Genomic DNA, 21,339 nt, shown 5'->3' on the forward strand with positions numbered 1-21,339 from the left:
GGTTAACCATAAACCCACCCTCGACTCAGTCAGTGGGTCAACAACCCACTGACTAGGCTGTTGAACCATTTACCCACTTGACTCAGTCAGTGGGTCACAGGTAAAAAATTGCATTATATGTTTTTTTTTTTATTTTTAAGTAAATTTATTTAATAACACCTATATCTATGTATGCGGGGGCATCCATAAGGCCCTATTTGCTGATTACTAAACCCAAAGGAAACTTATCCTTGGCTATCACACCAGTTGCTTTACCTCTCTTATTAACTGTCTGTACTAACAGGCAAATTGCTTTATATTTCTGTCCAAATTGGTGGAGACCAGTATTAAGCCTTCCAACATGAGGCCTTTCAAGAAATCAGATGGAATCGTTTCAATGAAGGTATGGAGAATTCCAGTTCAAAATAGTTTTGAGGTAATTGTGTGGCTTGTTTCTTTGCACAGAATTTTGACTCTCAAGCATTTGAAGAGTCAGGGTTTCTAGTTAGCTAGCTTTTTTGTGATGTGCAAGCACCACAAGGGAGATGATATGTAACTTATTCATCTCTTCTAGTGTGGTCCCTTCATTGGACTTATTTCATTTGGTTATTCGTTATTTAGAAAGTAGGGCAGTCAATAAACAGCATGTCCAAAAAATGAGTGTGGCATAAAGCACATGCTTGGATGAGTGGTAAAACTAGAAAGAGAGGTTAGAAATGAAGCCACATGAAGGAACCTAGCAGTAGTTCCAGTAGGTGATAAAATAAGAGATAGTTAAGATGGTTTGGTATTGTGTATAGAAGACCATCTACAGAACCTGTTAGGAAAGTGATCTGTTACAAGTTAAGGGGCTAAAAGAGCTAGAAGCAGACCAAAATGGACTTTGGAGGAAGTATTAAGAAACAATTTGAGCACACAAAATTTAACTATTGATATGTCTCTGAACAGAATGAAATGGTGAAACAGGATTCATGTAACCAACTGTATATTGTTCGGACAAAGCTTAGATGATGATGATCATGATTCATTATTTAGGGAAAGCAACTAAGCAAGATGCATCCCTCATCACCACATGAAATTTTTCCAAGGTGGCCATCCTTGGCATGTAGGAAAAAAAAAAAACTGAGATTTTCTCAAATACCAGTTCATTTGTAGTCTGTTGAGGAATTTGTAGGGAAAGGAGCAGGGTCATTACTAAGGGAAGTATAAGAATGAGAGATGTATTTTTGCAATATCTGCTCTCTTTGTTGTACTGGATGCTTTCTCATCCAAATTGAGGATGTGACAAGAGCATCTTTTGGGAGTCAATTCTGGAAAATCTTGGACTATTTATATATGCTCTATAGACTTGTGGATTTAGTACATTTTGTTTGAAAGATAAACCTGTCTTTTATAGCTGAGTGTTTCATCATACACTATACTTTTAAATTCTCCTTTCCCTTGTTAACAAAATATTTATTTTACTATAAAAAAAAAAATTCTAGAAAATGAGGCAGTACTCATTGTAGGCCATTTCCAATATATGCAGTAATATTTGCAATATATCCTTGAAATGTCTAATTTCCTAAGGAAAATATTGCCAATGATATTGAAAATTTGAACCTTATACATCACTAATATAAAATGGTGGTTTAGCCAGAATAAATGCCCAATAAACCATGTATGCCTAAATTAAACATATATGACAAAAATTGTTTCAAAATCACCAAAATTCAAAAATCATTTCCAACTTACTTGTGCAGATGAATGGCTCATATTGTCCAATAACTCTTCCAAAAGTTTATCATGGAATTGAATCTCCTCCATTGGCATTTTAGGTGGGGAGATCTCAATCAAAACAGCTGAAAGGAAAGCATAGCGCTTAGCAACTACATTGGTAGCCACCATTTGGGGTAAAGGTGTAACCAAACAATCCATGATCCTTTGCCTCAGAAGAGGAATTCTTGTTCCATATTTTCCTTTTCCTGTAACCGCATAACGTATGCATGCTGCCCACTCTGGTGTTGATTCCACAGATGGTGCCAGAATGATCTTCTGAAGTTGGACCATTAGCCAGTTCTCCCATGCTTCCACAAGACCATCAATATCAGAATGCAATACCCCAGCCAATGCTTCAGCAGCAACACACTGCTTTGACCTCTCTTTAGCATTTGCAAACTCCCCTAATGTGTTCTCAAGTGCCAATAAAACTGGCATCCCACATTCTTGAATCAAGCGTTTAAAAATCCGTGCAAAGTTTGAGTAAAAAGTATCATTTCCCAACAAAGAAATCCAACTAGGAGTCCGTGGCCATGAAGCTGAGAAGTCAAAATAGAAACGAGTGATTGACTTATCTGCAAGGCTCTGGAAAGAAGATGCATGACTTCCTCGTGAAGAATTGCTATCAGTGTCAGTGATTATATGGACATGAGAAAGACTGTTCAGTGTATCACTGAAAAATCCCTCTTCCTGAAAAATTTGGCTTAGTGCCCCTTCAAGGGAAGATTTGGTATTCCCTTCTAACTGCCTCGACAAATGTTGCTGCTCTGGAGAAGAAATTTTGTACGGTGACTCTTTCAACAGAGTATTTAGAGCTGAGATTGCGAGTATCCTTGTCTGAGGAAGTTGACTTTTCAAATTCTTTAAGAAATGACCTGAAAAGACATAGTTTCATGTTACAATGTGGAGAAAATAGAAGCAAGAAACAGTTGTAGTCAGCTGCAAGAATGATAAGATGATGCTGATGAGTATGTCGCTCCAACTGGATATCACTGAATGATGATGTACACTGACCAGCAGTTTCACTGAGGATTTTTGAAGATGAATTTGGGTCACCCCTAAAAGCCATAGTTAGTAATAGCAATACTCGGTTAGCCATAAGATTATACCTGGAAAAGAAAAAGAAACTTGTGAAGTAAGAAATAAATGTGCATGTATAAAATAATAATGGTGATTGTTAGTGCATAGATAGAATAATATGTGCATTGAAAGGAGACTTCAGCTTTCATGACCATTGCTTGATACATTTCCAACCAACTAGACAAATAATCAAAATTGCCACAGAAATGTGTTTGATGCTGGTATACAAACAGTATACAGATTTATCAAGCAGGTAAAATACAGTATAAGCATTACCGCCAATGCAAGCCAGTTGTATCAAAGCTCATAGCAACAATCTGAGAAACCAAATCTGCAAATTTTGGTTCATCTGAATTGTCTGGTATCCTGAAAACATTCCTGGAAACTCCGGAGAAGTGTATGTTGTATTTGACAAAAAGCTGTTGACAAATAGATAATATTAAACAACATAAATGTGACAAATATCCTCTCAATCTTTCTACAAGAGATATTACCTCATTGATAGCTTTCTGAGCTTTCAGTGATTCATGATGGGAGCTTAAGAGGAAAATTAACAAATGAAAACAAATAAGTTTTTGGATATGTGTAACTTATATCAACATCAAGAAAGATGCCAAAATGAACCCATTACAAGCAAGGCCAGTGGCATGAAAAGAAACTCACCTTGCAAGGATGCCTAGGAGAAATGAGGAGAAGGATTTTGGATCCTGAAAATATTAGAAAGAAGACAGGCCATCAACATTTTATCCCTTTATTTGTCGTTGAGAAATCACTTTATTGCAGAGAATTACCATTGCTAAATGCTTAAGAAGAGTCTGTGTAGCAAGGACTACACAAGAACCTAGCACCGCATGTTCTGGTGTATTTGGATCTCGTAAATTGTCAGTAAGGGTGATAACACACTTCGAAATCATAGATGGCCAACGCTTGAGAATCTTCAAGAGAGACTTTCCAGCGAGTCTGTTGACCAATTCAACATCATTATCTATAATAAACCATGAATGGCACCAGAACATGAAAACAACTGAAAAGGGTGCACGTGCATCTTAATTACTAAAATAGAAATATAATGAGTTTTTTCTAATCATGGGCCTTCTACAATGAGTTTATTTGGAATGAAACTGAGAGACAAAGATCTCTAATGAGTTTGGCAAAAGCCATTTCATTGCAAAATGAAAGTGCATCTTTGTAGGAGGAAAATCTTGTCTAAACATTGGTATTGAATAACATTTTATCAACTGGTCACCATATCCACCCGATGAGAGCCCTTAAGTACCTTATTAACCTCCTGATATCCCTTACTATGTTCTTCTGCCTCCATGGCACTGGATTGTTGTCTTAACTCTTAAACATTCTATAGTAATGTGTGAGTCATCTTAGGCCAAAAATATTTGGGGACAGATGAGCCTGCCTAAAGCAGAGGCATGCCTTTGGCTTGCATTGTTAGACAAAATGTTGACAGTTGATCACCTGATGGATAAAGACAACTCTATTCCTAACATATGAAGTATGTCAAGCCCAGTTTGGGTTGATTGAGTGCCCCTTCTGGCAACAATGAGGTAACTTAGCTGTCTAGGAATTCTTCTGTAAAGGCGTTGGACATTTGGGGGCTTTATCCCTAGAGGGCATCTCCTATGGAAGCTTGTACTTTGTGCGGTTTGTTGACGATTCTGGAAAGAGAGAACAGGAGAATTCTTTTTATTTGCTCAGATTTCATTTCTGTCCTTGCAGATCAGTCTCTCATTTTGAAGGAATTTCACAGGCTTAATAGACTGCATTTTCCTACTAAATGGATTAGTATTTTGGTTGTACAGAGCAGCATAAATTTTTTTTTGATGGATAATGATAATGAAAATTTTATTAAATAAAAAACTAAGTATTCATCATACAATTCCCCACAAAGAGTCGCGAGGTGCAGCCTCCAAACTACATCATAAAGCTTACAATTGAGCCCAAAAGAGCTGATTCCTATGTACTCCTTGTTTAGCTAGAAGGTCTGCCAGCCCATTTGCCGATCTTCTTTCCCATTGAACTGTGACTGAAATATTTGAAGTCAGCCACTTAAATCTTCTCAAAGCCCCCCTGTACGGCCAGGCTGCCGTCTCTGCTTCTTTCTGCCATCCAATAACCAATTTGGAATCACCTTCAATCATTAAATGCTCCACTGCCAACTCTCTTGCATATTCTGCTCCTTTAATACAGCTTGGAGTTTTGCATTTACAGAGTCTCCCCACCCTATAGGACCAGAAAATATAACTACAATCTAACCCTCATCATTTCTGAAGACTCCCCCTATTCCAGATGGCCCCGGGTTGCCCAAACTACTGCCATCAAAATTTAGTTTCATGACGCCTGCATCAGGAGGCTTCCAATCCACCACCGGCTTGCTTCTGATTGCACAACTTTTAGCTAGTTATTCCTAATTTCTCCTTATGTCATCGAAAGTGTAGGTGGAAAACAGATCCAAGGATTTTACCCAACTTATGGCCCTACATAAGATACTTTCTAACACACATGTTTGATCCCTCTCCTTGTCATTAAAGATTCTAGCATTTCATTCCTCCCACACAGTCCACACCAAAGCCGCTCTAACACACCTCCACAAAACTCTTCCTCTTCTCTTTGGCCACCTGAAAGTTGTAGGATCAAAAAAGATTGCAAATCTGCACCGGTTCTGTCCACCTGCACCCAAAAAGATCAAAAAGCTTTTCCCAAAGGCCTACAACAAAAGGGCAAGTGATTAGTATATGGTATCAACTTTCCTCATTAGCTTTGCATAGGGTGCACCAGTTAGGAGAGAGACAAAGACTAGGCCTTCTTTTTTGCAAAACATCCAAAGTGTTGATTTTCCCGAGGGAGACTTCCCAACAAAGGGCTCCAACTTTAGGAGGGACAGGTTTGGACCAAACTTCCTTGTTATGAAAAGGTTGAGGCAATGGAGAGGAGCACAAGAAAGCAAAGAAGGAGGCACAAGAAAAGGAACCTGAAGGTAATGGCTTCCAAATACGGGAGCAGCATAATCATAAGCTTATATGTCAGAGATTCATGTTCCCTTATTCTTTTTGTATCTATTTTGATTATATTTTAATATATTTCACTTGTTGGGATTGCTTATCAAAAAATAAAATTATTTTTCATAGAAACATTAAATGTGTAATTTATTCATTATTTTTCAGCTTGTTTATTCTTTGTAGAAACAATAGAAGATGGAGCAGCTTGTTTAATTTTCAGCTTCCAATTTTATGGAACTCAAGAACTTGGGACATTTTTGAATCTGACAATAGAGCATAGACACATAATTTGTACATGAATCACAATATAGACACCAAGAATTTTTATCATATGGGGGTTTTATCTCTTATCACCAAGGTTCAAAATTTCAATAAGTGGGGTGTATCGTGTCGTATCAGAAGCTGTCTGAAACCCCAAATAAGGAATGTTTCGCACTTCGACTATTTTCAGGGGGTAGGCATGCTTAAAACCGACCCCCTGATGCAATTTTGAAAAAAAAAAACAAAAAAGAAACTTAAAATAAGAAAGTTATAAAGTAGTGAAACACTCGATATGCCTGTTCATGTGTATTGGGTGTATCGATACTTTAAACCATGCTTACTACTATATTTTCTCGCATCAAATACAAGCAAAGAGGTGATAAGAGCTCACCAAAATAAGAGGAAAGGAAAACAAAATCCAATGCATCAAACCCTCCATTCCAAATCCAAAGACCAAACCACCCCCAAAAGATTCTCTTGAAACCCCTGAAAACTCAGGAAGAATCAATATCCAGTCCAAGATTCTTCTCCCAATGGTCAAACGCAGCTCCTCTTTGGATCTTGCCTTATCCACGAAGATTCTTCTATTCCTCTCCTTCCTGGTCTCCGAAAAAAAAAACCACAAATGGAATGTGGGATCACACAATTTTTCCTTTTTTTCTTTCATAGATCATACAGGACCATGCAATTTTAGCTTTGATACTCCCAGTTAAAACTGAACAGCAAGAAAAAATCTCCATAGGACTTCTAGGAACCCACCTGACTGAACCAAATAAGCTGAAGAAACTCCAAATACATTTTGAGAAGTTGCAGAGCACTAAGAGATGAAGCACTTCTACATAAGTAGCACCTCTTAACAAGTTGCATTCCTCTGCTTTTCAAGTGATCTTGTGCTAGTATACTATCCAATGCAACCAGCCAAACAAGCATTTCCAACCTTAGTGCAACCAAGCTCCCCCTTTTCAGATTAGTTCTTTCCACTTGATTCCTTGTCAAACAGTTGTTATAGGATATAACCGTAAAAAATCCATTTCTGCACTCCCTCCACCACCTTGAGTCTCCTCTAGGCTCTATCAACCTCCAAACTTCAAAGCTTGAAGTTTAACTTACAACCTCAAATGTTCCACCATTTCCCAATCAAATAGAGGTCTTCTAATGTTGGAATCACACAACTCTTCCTTGATTAAATTTGAAACATTGAGCAATTGATATATTCTTCTCACTTAGATTGTAAAACTTTGGGCAAATGTCACACAACCTACCAATCCCCACCCAATCATCTTTCCAAAACCAATCCACTTTTGATTAGAAAATAAAATGAGAAAAACACAGGTGTACTGCTATCCTTAACCCCTTAACAAAGAATACACTTTGACATTTGCTGCATCTACCTCCCCAATGGGCTATATAAAGAATTTTCAAAATAGAATAGGTATTGCATGCTAAATAACAGTGTTATTTGAAAATTTTCCTTTGAACTATCATAGTAGACTAACTACTATTGATAATTTTAGCAGAACCATAGAGAAACAAATACTGATCATTTTAATAAAAATATAGAGGAACTGTTACTCACATACGAACAGTTTCATATCTATGCAAAGAAAGGTTCAGAAGATCATCCAATAAAAGAGCCACTTGATCTGAGGGAGATATATTCTTGCTAGTACGAAACAGATGGTAAGATGATTGTGATGATCTCCATGTATTATGCATGTATGCCTTGTCAATAAGTGCCCATCTGGGCCTGAAAAAGAACAAAAGAGAGCATTCAGAAAACTAAAATAAGTTCTTCAACATGAAAATAAGGACATATACTGATAGGAGGATTCTTCACCTTCTCTTCCCCTGAGAATGAGATGATACAATGAAATTTATTGGAGGCTCTATTATGGCAGCAGATTCCAGTTTCCAGGCTTGTCTGTGATTTGACCACTCATCATATTCCAAGCTCCCTGTATGACAGATAACAAAAGGTATTGCATGAGAATATGAGCAACTGTGAGTAGCCTGTACTGTACAAAAGCGTACTCTATTTAAATGTAGTATCCATACCATAGTTTCCTAAAGCATCCATTATACGAATAATGAGAATCAAAAGGATGCTATCATCTGATCTTTCCTCCAATAAGTATCTGCTCAATGTCCATATATGAGGCTTAGAAAATCAAATTTGGTATAGAAAGGTGGGAGGTTACTTGAAAATAAATCCTGGAACTAGAATTACTTGCAAGCCATATGTATTATCTCAGCAGCTTTTTCCCGCAGTTCAGAGCTGCCAACAGTTGAACCTGATGCCCCAGCTATTAGGAAAGAATGGTTGCTAGAATCTTCAACCCTTCCATTTGTAAATGGTGGACGGAAATCAGGCAAACATGAGAGGACACCTTGCAGTGAAGAATCAATACGTAAAAGTGTAACTTTCAGGTGCTCCTTCTCATTCCCTGCAAGACAAATTATAACCTATTTTCAGGAACTGCAACTTCACATGTGCTTATGGAGAACAAAGTGAAATTGACAGAAGCATGAAAATTCATATGAATTCACAAATTAAAATTGAAAAGAGGAAAGAAAGAAGATGGCATAACCGTGGCAGTCACTATGCCTCTACAGGTCTCCCATACCACCTAAATACATTAAACTGAATTTTGAAGGGTGCAGTTTGGGTAATCCAGGATTGGCAGTAGGGGGTGTCATCAGAAACCATGAAAGGGAAATTTAAACAATTTATTCAGGACCTACAGGTGAAGTTAAGTTGATCAAAGCAGAACTCATGGCATTAGTGCAGGGGTTGAAATTAGGGAAGACATTGAACTATAACAATGTTTTGATGCAAGGCAACTCTCGCACAATCAGAGGGTGGACAATTAGTAGGGCTGCAAATGGATGGAATATCAATCTGATTCAAATTCGAATTCAATCCATGCATCTCTGACATGTGTGCAGGCAGGGTGTTCACCATGTTTTCAGGACCTTTAGGATTGTGAGACTCATTAAAGGCTTACCTGATGGCATTGCTGCAAGGATTAAGACTTGCAAAGCAATCAAATTTCCAACATTTGGAAGTAGGAGACTCAAAAATGGTTGTTTCTTGAGTGCCATGGATCTATAGGCATGCTTTTAGGGAGAAGCCTGTGGTAGATTGGAGGCCCCCTGAAAATGGTTTTATCAAGCTGAATTTTGATGGTTGTAGCCTAGGAAATCTGGGACCTCTGGTACTGCAGGAGTGTTCAGGATAGAGAGCTTGTAAAGCCAGTTCTTGTAATTACAGGATAGAGAGCTTGTAAAGCCAGTTCTTGTAATAGAGAGCTTTCCTCACAGAGCTTAAAAGCTTAAATGCTTTGTTAATGGTTCCTTGATACCATCTTCATTTTGTATTTAGTTTATCAAACGATATATGCCTTTAAATAGAAAGGATTGGAAAAACAGGATTCATGTAGCCGACCCCATATAGTTAGGAATTTGGGATAAGGCATGGGTGATGACGATGATGATAATTTAAAATTTTTGGATATTTTAAATTTCAATTTCATGAAATACTCCAGCTGTGATACCCAATAAAACCAAAACAGTTTTAAATGAGGTAGCACTGCATTATATAGTTTGGACATAATTACATATTTCCATGAAATTAAAATAGATTATATTAGACTGCAGCACAATGAAGCCTTAGATAGAATATAAGGTTTACCTGGATCAGAGTGAATTTTGGTCTGGCATATTCTTAGAAGATCATCTAAAGCCGATTGAAAATGTAGATTCAAGAGTTCATTTGCAAATAATATTTCATCATCACTGGGGATGTGCCATTTGGGGCTCAATGACTGATCTTCATTTTGATAACCTTTTGCACTGATCCATTCCTCTAATACAGCAGTATCAGGATGGTGAGAGATGCACCTAAAAATCAGAAGATATTTAGTAAATTGGCAGGTGAAACAAAAGTGAGCAATGTTGAGTCAAAAAGACATGATAATGAAAAGGGAACATACTTATACTGGTCAATAGGGTAATAGAGGACCAAGCTTCCAAGGAGGGATCGAAGAACATGATCACCAGCTCCATTGACCTATCATATGGCAAACCTGTCAGTTTTTCTACAGGTAGGAATATAGGAAAAAATTACAATAATTCATAAATATTTCCGTTGCGCCAAAGATCAGCAACATGTTCTTTTTTCCCTTAGAGTCCTCCATCTTGAAGGAATCCAAGGGAATTAGTTCACATGATTCCAGACCCAGTTTCTTTGAAGTTTATCTTGTACCCCTCTTTGATGTACTCTGTTTTGTCAATGACTGTTCATAGTTACTCATTGACCAGATATACTCCTCTATATATGGACCTTTTGCCCCCTTTCCTCATTTCGTTAAAACAACAATTTTGCTCACCCAAAAAATTACTTGGAAACTTTTTCCTTTTTCAGCAATTGGCCATTTAAAGTAAAATAATTGTTTGCAAAGAATTTCACCATGCCATTATCCAACATAAAACCTTCCAAGATGGTGTTTCAAAGGCAGAAACAATTGCTTCTTTCATAGTTATTCACTGACCAGATATACATATGAACCTTCTGCCCCCTTTCCTCATTTTGTTAAAACAGCAATTTTACTTGCCTAAAAAATATCACTCTATAAATCATTTCTTGTATAAGAAAGTGGCCATTTATAAGAAAGAAAATAGTTTGCAGAGAACTTCACTATATCACTAGCCAACACAAAACCTTCCAAGATGGTGCTTCAAAGGCAGAAACAATCGCTTCTTTCAATTGGTCCTTGTAGCGAAGAAGCACGGCACCTCCATAACTAATGGCAACTGATAACAATTTCAATTGATAATCAACTGCTGTTTCCAAAGCTGGAGAAAGTGTTGGTTTTGCCTGCAATACGGTTTGAAATTCATGAAATGAATCCAGGTAATACAGAGAAGTGAATTAGTACTATGAACAAGAGAAACCTTGGTTGAAACTGAGGCACCAGAAATTCCTCTTCCACCAAAACCCGTAGCAGGTGTTCCATTTAAGGAGGATATGATGGACATCAAGATCGGTTCAATGATGTGAATGGATGCCTCTTCTGGACTAGAATGAACACATGCACAACAAAGGAGTCCAACCTCTGAAATAGCTCCAGGAAGAATATTTGTGGTGACAAACTTAGAAATTTTCTTCAAGGCCTGCAAGAATATGATAAAAAGAGAAACCTAAGAGATTGAATCTGTGGAGGGAGGAATAAAATTAAATTTCCAAACAATTGTAACAAAATATACAAATAAAAACTCAAAACCTGGTTATATAAAGGTTTTGACAGTTTTCCTAGTAAGATCTCCAGCATACAAAAGTAAAAAGGACCATCTTCAACCAAGAAAGTTCCTGATGATGCTGATGTGTGGGCACCTTCATTCCTGCAGTACCAAAAACGGAAAAACATAAACGCATGTGCATAGAAGGACAACCAATGCAAGCATAGATCAACTAAATAATAAATCTATAAAGAAGCTTACAGAGTAAGCAAAAAGAAACAGCTAGAATGTCATTGCTTACAAAACAGTGCTAGGTTCCAAGTGTAGAAGTAAAGAAAATAGGCGACATAAGAACTCATCAAGCCATTCAGAAAAGCTGATGGTTGGCATAAACGATGATCCATCTTTATCATCTAGTGATGCTATCTGCAATGAAAATGCAGAAACAGAAGATGAAAAAGAAGCTTTATAACATTTACGACCTTCTGCAGTCATACAAATCATGAAAGTTGCTGCTTACATTGGAAAATACAGAGCCAATCAATTGCATTGTTGCCAAGGTCTTAGGGGGATCGTTAGCATCCATACCAAGCAATGTATTGGATAAAGAAATCATCAGAAGATCAACAAATCCATCAGTATTTCCAAGATCATCTGCTTTAGATGAAGATGATGAAAATGACGCAAGAAATAGGGCTCTCCCAGCATATGCTACTGATGTAACAGCAGTTTTCAATTGGTGGGTGGCTGTCATCTGTTTAGAACAAAAATGGAAGAAATCAATGTCAGAAGACATAAATCAATAGAACTCTTACTTTTGTTCTATTGGCCTGCCAATTAAGGATAGTTTCCAAAGGGAAGAGTTTGTTTTGGCTAAGAGAGTAAATCTCAGATTCCTATAAAACCCAAAGAACATTATCAAACAAAATCTAAACCAATTTGAGCAATAAGAAAAGAAGGCAGTGCTACTTACTGTCTCCAAGGCCATGTGGAACCGAGATGCAATAAATGGAAGCACCAAAGAAGGTTCCACATATGATAAAATGGATGTTGCAGCAGCAACTGTCTCAGAAAGAGATTCATTTTTGCTATACTGGCCACGTTCAATTAATTTTAGCACTACTTTCACAAAAGAGGCTCTTTCTGGTCTTCCCAAGTACAGTTCAGCCCGTCTATTGTCATCCTTGCTCCTGTATCAATTTCATTAGGATAAGAACAAAATTGGACAAAAGAACGCATATAATGTGGAATAGATCACATTTAATCATCCAGGTGATAAACTTACTGTTGCTCATGCATGAGACGTTTCTGGAAAGTGATCACTAAATATCGCAAGAAACGCTCTAGTGAGTAAGTCCAGCGACCTCCATTAGATGGATGATAATATCTGCAGCAATGAAATACCAGCACAGAAAAGGTAATTCATGAATAACTCTAATGCATTAAGTCCAATAAAATAAGCTATTAAATGTCAGGAAACAAACTGTTCTAAGAGGTTGACTAATTTCTCAAAGTACTGTTGAGCCGAACTCCCAGGCTTTAAAAGGTACACCTGTAGAGTTGCCAAAGAAATGATATTGAATATAAATACTAAAAACAACCAATGTACTTAAGCCTCTTATAGAGAGTATACTAGTTACAAGCCTTGGCATGCCCAATAACACTGAAAACAGATATATACAAAATAGCCATAAAAGAGAATATAGAAAAAAGCTTTCTTACAATTGATTTGGCAATAGCTTTAGATGGGGTAATGGCTTTGTTGGAAAACAAGAACCTTGTATTTCTAGGAACATCCACTGAGAAAGGATATGATCCATTACCATTTGCCACAGGAACCTATAACATTAGAACCAAGTAGTGCATTATCATACAAGTTATATCCATATATATAGATGCATACTGGAGAGGTAAATTATTGCATAATGGTTTTTGAACTTCCAACAGAGAGAAATGTGAGATTCCTCTTATGATAAGTCAAAAATTGTTATGCCTCAAAGTATCCTATCAACATGCTAGATAACTTAATTACCAATCCAGAAAATAAAAAATAAACCAGGCACAAGCTAGAAAGGGAAACAATAGACCACGACCAATGTACGACTAATTGTTTCCTATTTAAAATATTCCTCTTATTCAATCTGTAACAGTATGTTGTACAAATAAAACTCTAGGTCCACAACCATCATTCAAACAAGATTAATGAACTACAATGATCTGGAACAGAAGGTACTTCTAGGACAGGAAAATTTTAGAAATCATTGGATCAATCAAAAACTTCAGATGCACCATATCCAACCATGCGCTGTATCTGAACACTACCAATATGCATTTGTTATTTGGAAACTCAGATCTATGGTAAGAGATTTATTGGATTCTCTTAAACGGATATAAAGGGTATAGCAATTCTTTGGCTACAATTGGGGTCAGCATAGTGTCTTATGCCCTTTGTAAAGCTCTCTTTACGTTTTGGTCCTTTTTTCCTTTAATTATGCATTATTTATCAATATGTGTGTAAACGTATGTGTGCGTATGCAAGTTGCCACTTTCCGGTCAACTATTAACAATTAAATCATAAATAATGGGGGTCATACATTAAAAAGGAAAAAAAGGATATTTAAAAGCTCAACAATCATACACATTGACAAACAGATTAAAATCAAAATAATATCATGCACACCATTTGATGGTAATTTTCCATAAACATGGAATGCATGTTACACCATGTGATCTCAATATGTAAATTGAAACAGCAATACAAGTGTATAAATAGATGCAGATTACACACCATGGGAAACAAATCCTAGAAAACCAGACATTACATATTAATTAGAAATTATTTCTTTCTTATACATGAAAAGTCCATAATAAAGAAAGGTTGTAACATGGACAACCCAAAAAAATAATAGATTAAGAAGAAAAGTTGCTCCACTATTTTACATATTCAACTACGTCTAAAAGTCTATTGCTTTTAATCATGGTGTGAAAGATCAGAAAAATATCAACCACATATTTGTGTAGGTCCCACTTTTTGTTGCACTTCCAAGAAGCAAGGAAAACAAACTGAAGAAAAGCGGGTCATGTAAATGCCAACAGATGATCTAAACCTCCAAACTATAAATACAGAACAAAAAAAAAAACAAAAAGATTTCCAAATAAAGTGAGAGCACAGAATTTGTAAAAGAATTCCCGAACTCACCTCAAACATATTTAAATATCGAGTGAAAAGTGCAGGCAAGAAACAGTCCCAGTTTATATAACTGTATTTCTTTATACAACGAGCAATAACTGCAGCCCATTGACTGTCCCAAAACTGGCAATTTGGTATTGAATCCCACTGGTCTATGCATTGTTTAACCCAATCACTGTCATATCAACAGATAGGAAGTTAATCACCCATAATGAGTCTTTTTTTCATAATAAATAAAAATTATTAAAGAAAAAGAGAACACAAAATGATCATACAAGAAAGGTGTGGAGGATTAGTTCCCTAAAAGGATTAGTTTAAAATCCTTACTGTGAAAAGAATTCTTGGTTGTCCATGTTTGTAGGAAGAAATAGTCTGACAAACCCAGCACCTTCAAAGCATGAGTTGTGCCATGGATTTTCCAACAGTGATCTGAAAATATTTTGGTTCAAAGAACAATATAAACCAAGTTACTGAATAACCAAACTGAGTATGGTGCAAACTACATTGACTTCTTAGCACCGAAACCTTGCAAATGACAGTTTAAGGACAAAAGGTCACAGAAAACAAGTTCAAAATTAAATGGGTACTGGAGAAAGAATTTACAGAAAGATAGCAATATAATAACAAATATTGGAGTTTTTTAATTTGGTCCAAACAGCAAATCCATATCACCATGGGAAAACAAAATCAGTATTCAAAAAACAATATGTGAACCGTATCGCTGAATCAATAGCAAATCACTTGTCCAATAGAGCTTCCTATCTATTCTATGCATGAGTTGGAAAAATTGGAGTAAATGAAATCAAGAAAAGAAAAAATAATTCACAATGAGGTGGAAGGCCAGGTAAACTAAGGAATCAATAAGTGTTTGAGAGAGGGAAAAAGGTAAGTTTGACCTGCACTGATGGACCAAAGAAAAATTAGCAAACATAAGAAGATAAAAGCAGAAATATGTGAATGGTTCTGTCCTGTAGGACAACAAGGTGATGCAGGTGACAGTAGAAAATATAAGAAATAAGCTTTGCGTTAAAATTCAGTAAGCCAATCCCAAGCTAAAATATATTCCAAGAAAATGTTTGTGCATATAATCAGTAACACTCTATAAGAATCATTTCACAAAACATTTCTTCATCATCAATCAAAAGAGAATTATTCCAACAAGCAATTAGATATAAACCACTAGAGCCTTTGTTAGTGTCGGTTATATAGGGGTAGATTAGTCTTTTTGTTTATGTTTAATATAAGGTGTAATATCGAGTTAGATGATGTGTCTCATACTTAAGTAGGGGCACAAGAGTCTTTTTGTTCTGTAAAATAGAAAGCTTAATACATCCTGGCCGACTGGAGAGATTTGATTTTTCTTTCCTGTTCGAACCAGATTTCTCTCTTCACCCTTCTTCTTTCTTTCTTCCCTCTCTTTTCTCTTTCTCTCTTCTTTATCCTTTCTTCTCTGATTAATCTGAAACCAACAGGTATACAGATCTGAACTTTATCATGGTATCAGAGCTTGATTAGTTTGGTTCAGATCTGTACAGTTTCAGCACACCCTAGTTGAGTATTGTGCAGATTTCTCTTAGGGTTTTTGGAGTTTGACTAAAAGGCTGAAAAGGAGTGGTCGTTTTCTTCTTCTGGAGATTTTAATGCCTCCGATTGAGTGTGGTGTGATCGTTTCAGGTGGATGGTAGGAAACCCTCTGATGGACCGAAGAGGGTTGCAACAGTAATCTCGTGATCTGTGTTCAGGCGTGTGGACTGTGGCCAAAGGTATGTGGAGTGATGGTGTGATATTCTTGTATGTAGTGGTTTCTTGTGAGGTGCCAAAAGAGGAGAAAAGTGGTAACTACCATTGCTGAAATCTGTGATAGTGCATGTTTCAGTAATGATCAGCCACAAGTGTTGGATAATGGTGATTGTTCAGCAATGAGCACAAATCTGTTATGATTCCTCCTGACTACTTGAATGTGCAAATGACCTCCATCAAACTGAATGGAGAAAATTACATGCCTTGGGCCAAATCTGTTGAAGTGTTTCTCAGAGCTAAGAAGAAAGTGAAACATGTGAGAAGAAAACCCCTAGTTGAATCCGAAGAGTACAATGATTGGGAACAAGAAGATGCACAGATTATGACTTGGTTATGGGACAGCATGGAACCCAAGATTAGTGTGAACTTCATATTCTTAGACACAGCCAAAGAGATTTGGGATCATGCAAATAAGCTTTTCTCAGGAAAAGACAATACCACTAGGGTATACCAACTCTATCAAGAGTATTTTAATCTGCACCAAGGTAATTAGAGTCTTGAGGAGTACTATGCTAGTCTGAGGAATCTAAGGAATCAGTTGAATGTGTATCACCCTCTTACATCTGATGTCAAAATTCAGCAACAGCAAAGAGAACAACTTGATGTTACCAGATTTTTTGTGGGATTTAAATCTGAATATGAACCGGTGAGAGCCCAAATTCTAGGTGGGTATTCCCTCCCTTCTCTTGAAGAGGTGTTTGCTCGTCTCCGGAGGACTTCCATTGGATATCCGGAGAACCCTACCATATCAGATAGGTTTGCTTTTGCAATGACAAGGGGGGGAAGTCGTGGTGGTAGAGGAGTAGCTCATCAGGGTCAGCCAGACCGTGGTAGTAGAGGTGGACGTATGTACAGCTGTGGTGGTGGGCATGTTGGAGATCGAGATTCAGGGGGAGCTTGTGGTCGAGGACGTAATAATGGTTCGAGAAGGTGTACGCATTGTGGTATAGATGAGCACACTGTTAATTTTTGTTATGATCTACATGGCCCACCTTCATCCTGGGCAAATCATGCAGTGGCTAGTGGTGGTATGGAACAAGGGAGTCAACAGACCGATTAGACACCTCCACCTACAGATGCCTCCAAACAAGAGATATGAGTATTTCACGTACTGAATATGAGTGGTTGATCCAGGCTACTTCTCAGCCGAGTACAGCTACGCTTGCCCACTTAGATGGCTTGTCTGGCATCCAAACCCTCCCATTGGATCATTGATTCTAGAGCTTTCGATCATATGACTGGGACTCCAGGTGTGTTCTCTTCACTTTCTTCATCCTCTACTACCCACACTATCACCCTTGCTAATGGTTCCACTTCTTCCATAAGTGATATTGGTGATGTTAAAATCGGTTCATTATCTTTGTCTTCAGTTTTGTATGTTCCCACATTTCCTTTTAATCTTATGTCTGTTAGTAAACTAACCAAATCTCATAATTGCTCTATCACCTTTTACCCTTCACCTTGTGTATTTTTGGGTCTCAAGACGGGGATGAAGATTGGTGGAGGGCATGAAGCCGGTGGACTATATTACCTTGATGGTGGCGGTGGTGGTTCATCAACAGCTCTTCAGTCATCTCTCTCCCATCTCCAGTGGCAATGCAGACTTGGTCATTCGTCTCTTAAAGAACTGAAGCAACTTGTTCCAAAATTGAGTCATCTTTCTACTTTGGATTGTGAGTCGTGTCAATATGGGAAACATCATCGGGTTTCCTTTAGTCATAGAGCCGAGTGTCATTTGTCGAGTCCTTTTTCTTTGGTCCATTCGAACATTTGGGGTCCAAATAAAATAGTGTCACACAATGGATACAAGTACTTTGTTATTTTTGTTGATGATTATTCAAGGATGACATGGCTTTATCTTATGAAAGAAAGAAGTGAATTATTTTTTATTTTCCAAAAGTTTCATGCTGAAATCCGCACTCAATTTGGTGTCCATATTAAGATTCTACATTCAGATAATGGCTGAGAATATTTTATACACCCTTTCAGCAATATATAGAACAATATGGTATTATTCATCAAACCTCTTGCTCTTACACCCCTCAACAAAATGGGGTAGCTGAACGGAAAAACCACCATCTCTTAGAAACCACTCGGTCCCTATTGCACCATATGAATGTACCCAAACGGTTCTGGAGTGATGTTGTGCTTACATCCTGCTTTCTTATTAACCGAATACCTATGTCCATCCTTGATGGTTAGTCTCCCTTCTCTGTTTTGTTTCCTACATCGTTTTCTTTTCCTCTTACCCCTCGGGTTATTGAGTGTGTGTGCTTTGTTCATAACCTTGGCCCCGGACTAGATAAATTGGATGCACGATCTACGAAGTGTGTCTTTCTTAGCTATTTTAGGACCCCAAAAAGGGTACAAGTGTTACAGTCCCAGTTCTCGATGTTGTTTTGTGTGTCCCGATGTTACCTTCTTTCAGTCAGTTCCTTTCTTTTCTAGGTCGGATGTCTCTTCTCCTTCCACTTTCCTTCTGCTTCCAGTTTCCGTTGCGAACCCCATTCCTCTTGTTCTAGCTACGACTAAGTCTTCGCCTCCGGTGCCACTTCCTCCTACACGGCCACCTATCCAGCAAGTGTATACGCATCGCATGCACTGACCCCTCCAGCTTCTTCACCATCGACGGATCCAGTAGTAGTTTCCGCAGCACCATCACACCCCGTGTCTGACCTTAACCTTCCCATTGCCCTGCGGAAAGGTAAACGTAGTTGTACCCGTCATCCTATCTCCAATTATGTTTTGTTTCTCACCTCTCTCCTTCCCATTGACAGTTTTTTTCGTTTTTATCTTCTATTTCTATTCCTAAGGATGTCCAAGAAGCCCTTATCTCTCCGGGGTGGCGCCAAGCAATGGGAGAAGAACTCTCTACTCTGGCTCGTAATCATACGTGAGATCTCACCACTCTTCCCCCTAGTAAGCATGTTGTAGGATGTAAGTGGATATACACGGTCAAGTATTTGCCTAATGGTAGTGTTGAGAGGTTGAAAGCTCAGTTGGTTGCCAAGGGTTATTCACGGTTATATGGCATTGACTACACAGAGACCTCTCCTGTTGTCAAGATTGGTTTTATTCGTGTTTTGATCTCCCTAGCTGCTATGCATGATTGACCCTTGTTTCAACTTGATATCAAGAATGCTTTCTTGCATGGTGATCTTCTTGAGGAGGTGTATATGGAGCATCCACCCGGGTTTGTTGCTCAGGGGGAGGATGGTAAAGTGTGTAAGCTCGGGAAATATATTTATGGACTTAAACAGTATCCTTGTGCATGGTTTGGAAGATTCAGTGAAGTAGTGAAAAAGTTTGGCATGAAACAGTGTCAAGTCGATCATTCAGCATTCAGTTATGATTTTGTTGGTGGTATATGTGGATGATATTGTCATTACTAGCAATGACAAGTTCGGGATTGATAGGTTGAAGACCTTTTTGCATGATCACTTCCAGACAAAGGATCTTGGCAAACTAAAATATTTCTTAGGGATAGAGGTAGCAAGGTCCAAATATGGTATTAACTTGTGCAAGAGGAAGTATGTCCTTGATCTACTGGAGGAGACAGGGTTGTTGGGTGCCAAACCAGCTGAAACACCCATGGAATTGAATGTTAAGTTGAGTAGTGATACGGGTGAGGAGTTTCATTTGTGGTTGGTGTGGTGAGTCAATTTATGCAAAATCCTCGGGTCCCTCATTGGGATGCAGTTCTAAGGATTGTAAGGTACTTGAAAGGAGCTCCTGGTCGTGGTTTACTATACAAGAGTGGAGGAAAACTTGAAATAGAAGGATACACCGATGCTGATTGAGCTGGTTTTGTATCTGATAGGAGGTCAACTACAGGTTATTGTACCTTTCTTGGGGGTAACTTGGTGACATGGAAGAGTAAGAAACAGACAGTGGTGGCAAGAAGCAGTGTAGAAGCTGAATACAGAGCCATGGCGCATACAACTTGTGAAATGGTGTGGTTGAGAAACCTTTTACAGGAGATGGGGTACTCAATTGACACACCAATGAAGCTTTACTGTGACAACCAAGCTACTGTCCACATTTCTTCCAAGACATATAGAAGTTGATTGTCACTTTGTGAGAGAGAAGGTTCTTAGTGGAGTAATAAGTACAGCGTATGTTAACACAGGAAGCCAATGGGCAGATCTGTTCGCCAAAGGGTTGAGTCGGGCGAGAGTAGACTACATATGTAATAAGTTGGGATTATATGATATATACTCTCCAGCTTGAGGGGGAGTGTTAGTGTCAATTATATAGAGGTAGATTAGTATTTTTGTTTATGTTTAATATGAGATGTAATATTGGGTTAGATGATGTGTTCCACACTTAAATAGGGGCACAAGAGTCTTTTTGTTCTATAAAATAGAAAGCTTAATACATCTTGGCCGACTGGAGAGATTTGATAAATCTCTCCTGTTTGAACCAGATTTCTCTCTTCACCCTTCTTTCTTTCTTCCCTCTCTTTTCTCTCTCTCTTCTTTATCCTTTCTGTAGAGAAGATGGACCAAATGGCCCATAGGCTATTACTCTATGTTATCTTTATGTTCTTCTCTGCAATGGGCCTTATTCTGGGCCCATACTCTTCTATGCTCTGTTTTTGTAATTTCTTGTCCAACCAAGGACCTCTCTTGTAATTACTCAAAGATTAACTTAATAAAAGTGTATTAGAGTGTTAGAGGGAGGTTTAGTTCGAACCTCTCATTCTCTAACCCTCCTTGCAGCAGCTCTCTCTCTCTCTCTCTCATTCTCTAATCTTCTCTTGTTTGTTTTTCTGGTTTTCTTGCACAGTCCCATACTTCTAGGGCTGTTTTTCAACTTGGTATCAGAGCAGGCCTGAGCTTGGCGTGGCTCTCATGTGGTTAAAGTCCAGCCGACTACATGAGGGTGTTCTAGGGCTGGAAGTTTAGACTCATTTGCCTGATTCTTGGAGGTCATTGGAGGGTGCCCAAGACTCAATTCACTTGGAGAATAGTTCGGTGACCAGGAAGAATAAGAGAGAATGATTGTTCGGCCGATTTGAAG

General features: G+C 38.0%; 1 protein-coding gene across 1 annotated transcript in view; it reads right to left on the reverse strand.

Moving 5' to 3' along the window:
• Positions 1 to 21,339, reverse strand: part of PA200 (proteasome activating protein 200) — a 99,160-nt gene that overhangs the window by 39,183 nt on the left and 38,638 nt on the right. Inside the window, exons 5-27 of the mRNA XM_010246525.3 lie at positions 14,845 to 14,946; positions 14,527 to 14,692; positions 13,050 to 13,166; positions 12,812 to 12,879; positions 12,613 to 12,714; positions 12,301 to 12,517; positions 11,848 to 12,081; positions 11,629 to 11,753; positions 11,372 to 11,489; positions 11,043 to 11,261; positions 10,810 to 10,965; positions 10,082 to 10,158; positions 9,781 to 9,989; positions 8,317 to 8,533; positions 8,145 to 8,224; positions 7,927 to 8,044; positions 7,666 to 7,836; positions 3,609 to 3,777; positions 3,481 to 3,524; positions 3,312 to 3,354; positions 3,094 to 3,236; positions 2,752 to 2,846; positions 1,714 to 2,612 (exon numbers count right to left, since the gene is read on the reverse strand). Of these exons, the coding sequence (XP_010244827.1) occupies positions 1,714 to 2,612; positions 2,752 to 2,846; positions 3,094 to 3,236; positions 3,312 to 3,354; positions 3,481 to 3,524; positions 3,609 to 3,777; positions 7,666 to 7,836; positions 7,927 to 8,044; positions 8,145 to 8,224; positions 8,317 to 8,533; positions 9,781 to 9,989; positions 10,082 to 10,158; positions 10,810 to 10,965; positions 11,043 to 11,261; positions 11,372 to 11,489; positions 11,629 to 11,753; positions 11,848 to 12,081; positions 12,301 to 12,517; positions 12,613 to 12,714; positions 12,812 to 12,879; positions 13,050 to 13,166; positions 14,527 to 14,692; positions 14,845 to 14,946 (3,889 nt within the window). The remainder of the gene's footprint in view (positions 1 to 1,713; positions 2,613 to 2,751; positions 2,847 to 3,093; positions 3,237 to 3,311; positions 3,355 to 3,480; positions 3,525 to 3,608; positions 3,778 to 7,665; positions 7,837 to 7,926; positions 8,045 to 8,144; positions 8,225 to 8,316; positions 8,534 to 9,780; positions 9,990 to 10,081; positions 10,159 to 10,809; positions 10,966 to 11,042; positions 11,262 to 11,371; positions 11,490 to 11,628; positions 11,754 to 11,847; positions 12,082 to 12,300; positions 12,518 to 12,612; positions 12,715 to 12,811; positions 12,880 to 13,049; positions 13,167 to 14,526; positions 14,693 to 14,844; positions 14,947 to 21,339) is intronic.

The sequence above is a fragment of the Nelumbo nucifera genome, chromosome 1, assembly GCF_055504915.1.
Source record: "Nelumbo nucifera cultivar China Antique chromosome 1, China Antique-T2T, whole genome shotgun sequence".
Taxonomy (NCBI): domain Eukaryota; kingdom Viridiplantae; phylum Streptophyta; class Magnoliopsida; order Proteales; family Nelumbonaceae; genus Nelumbo; species Nelumbo nucifera.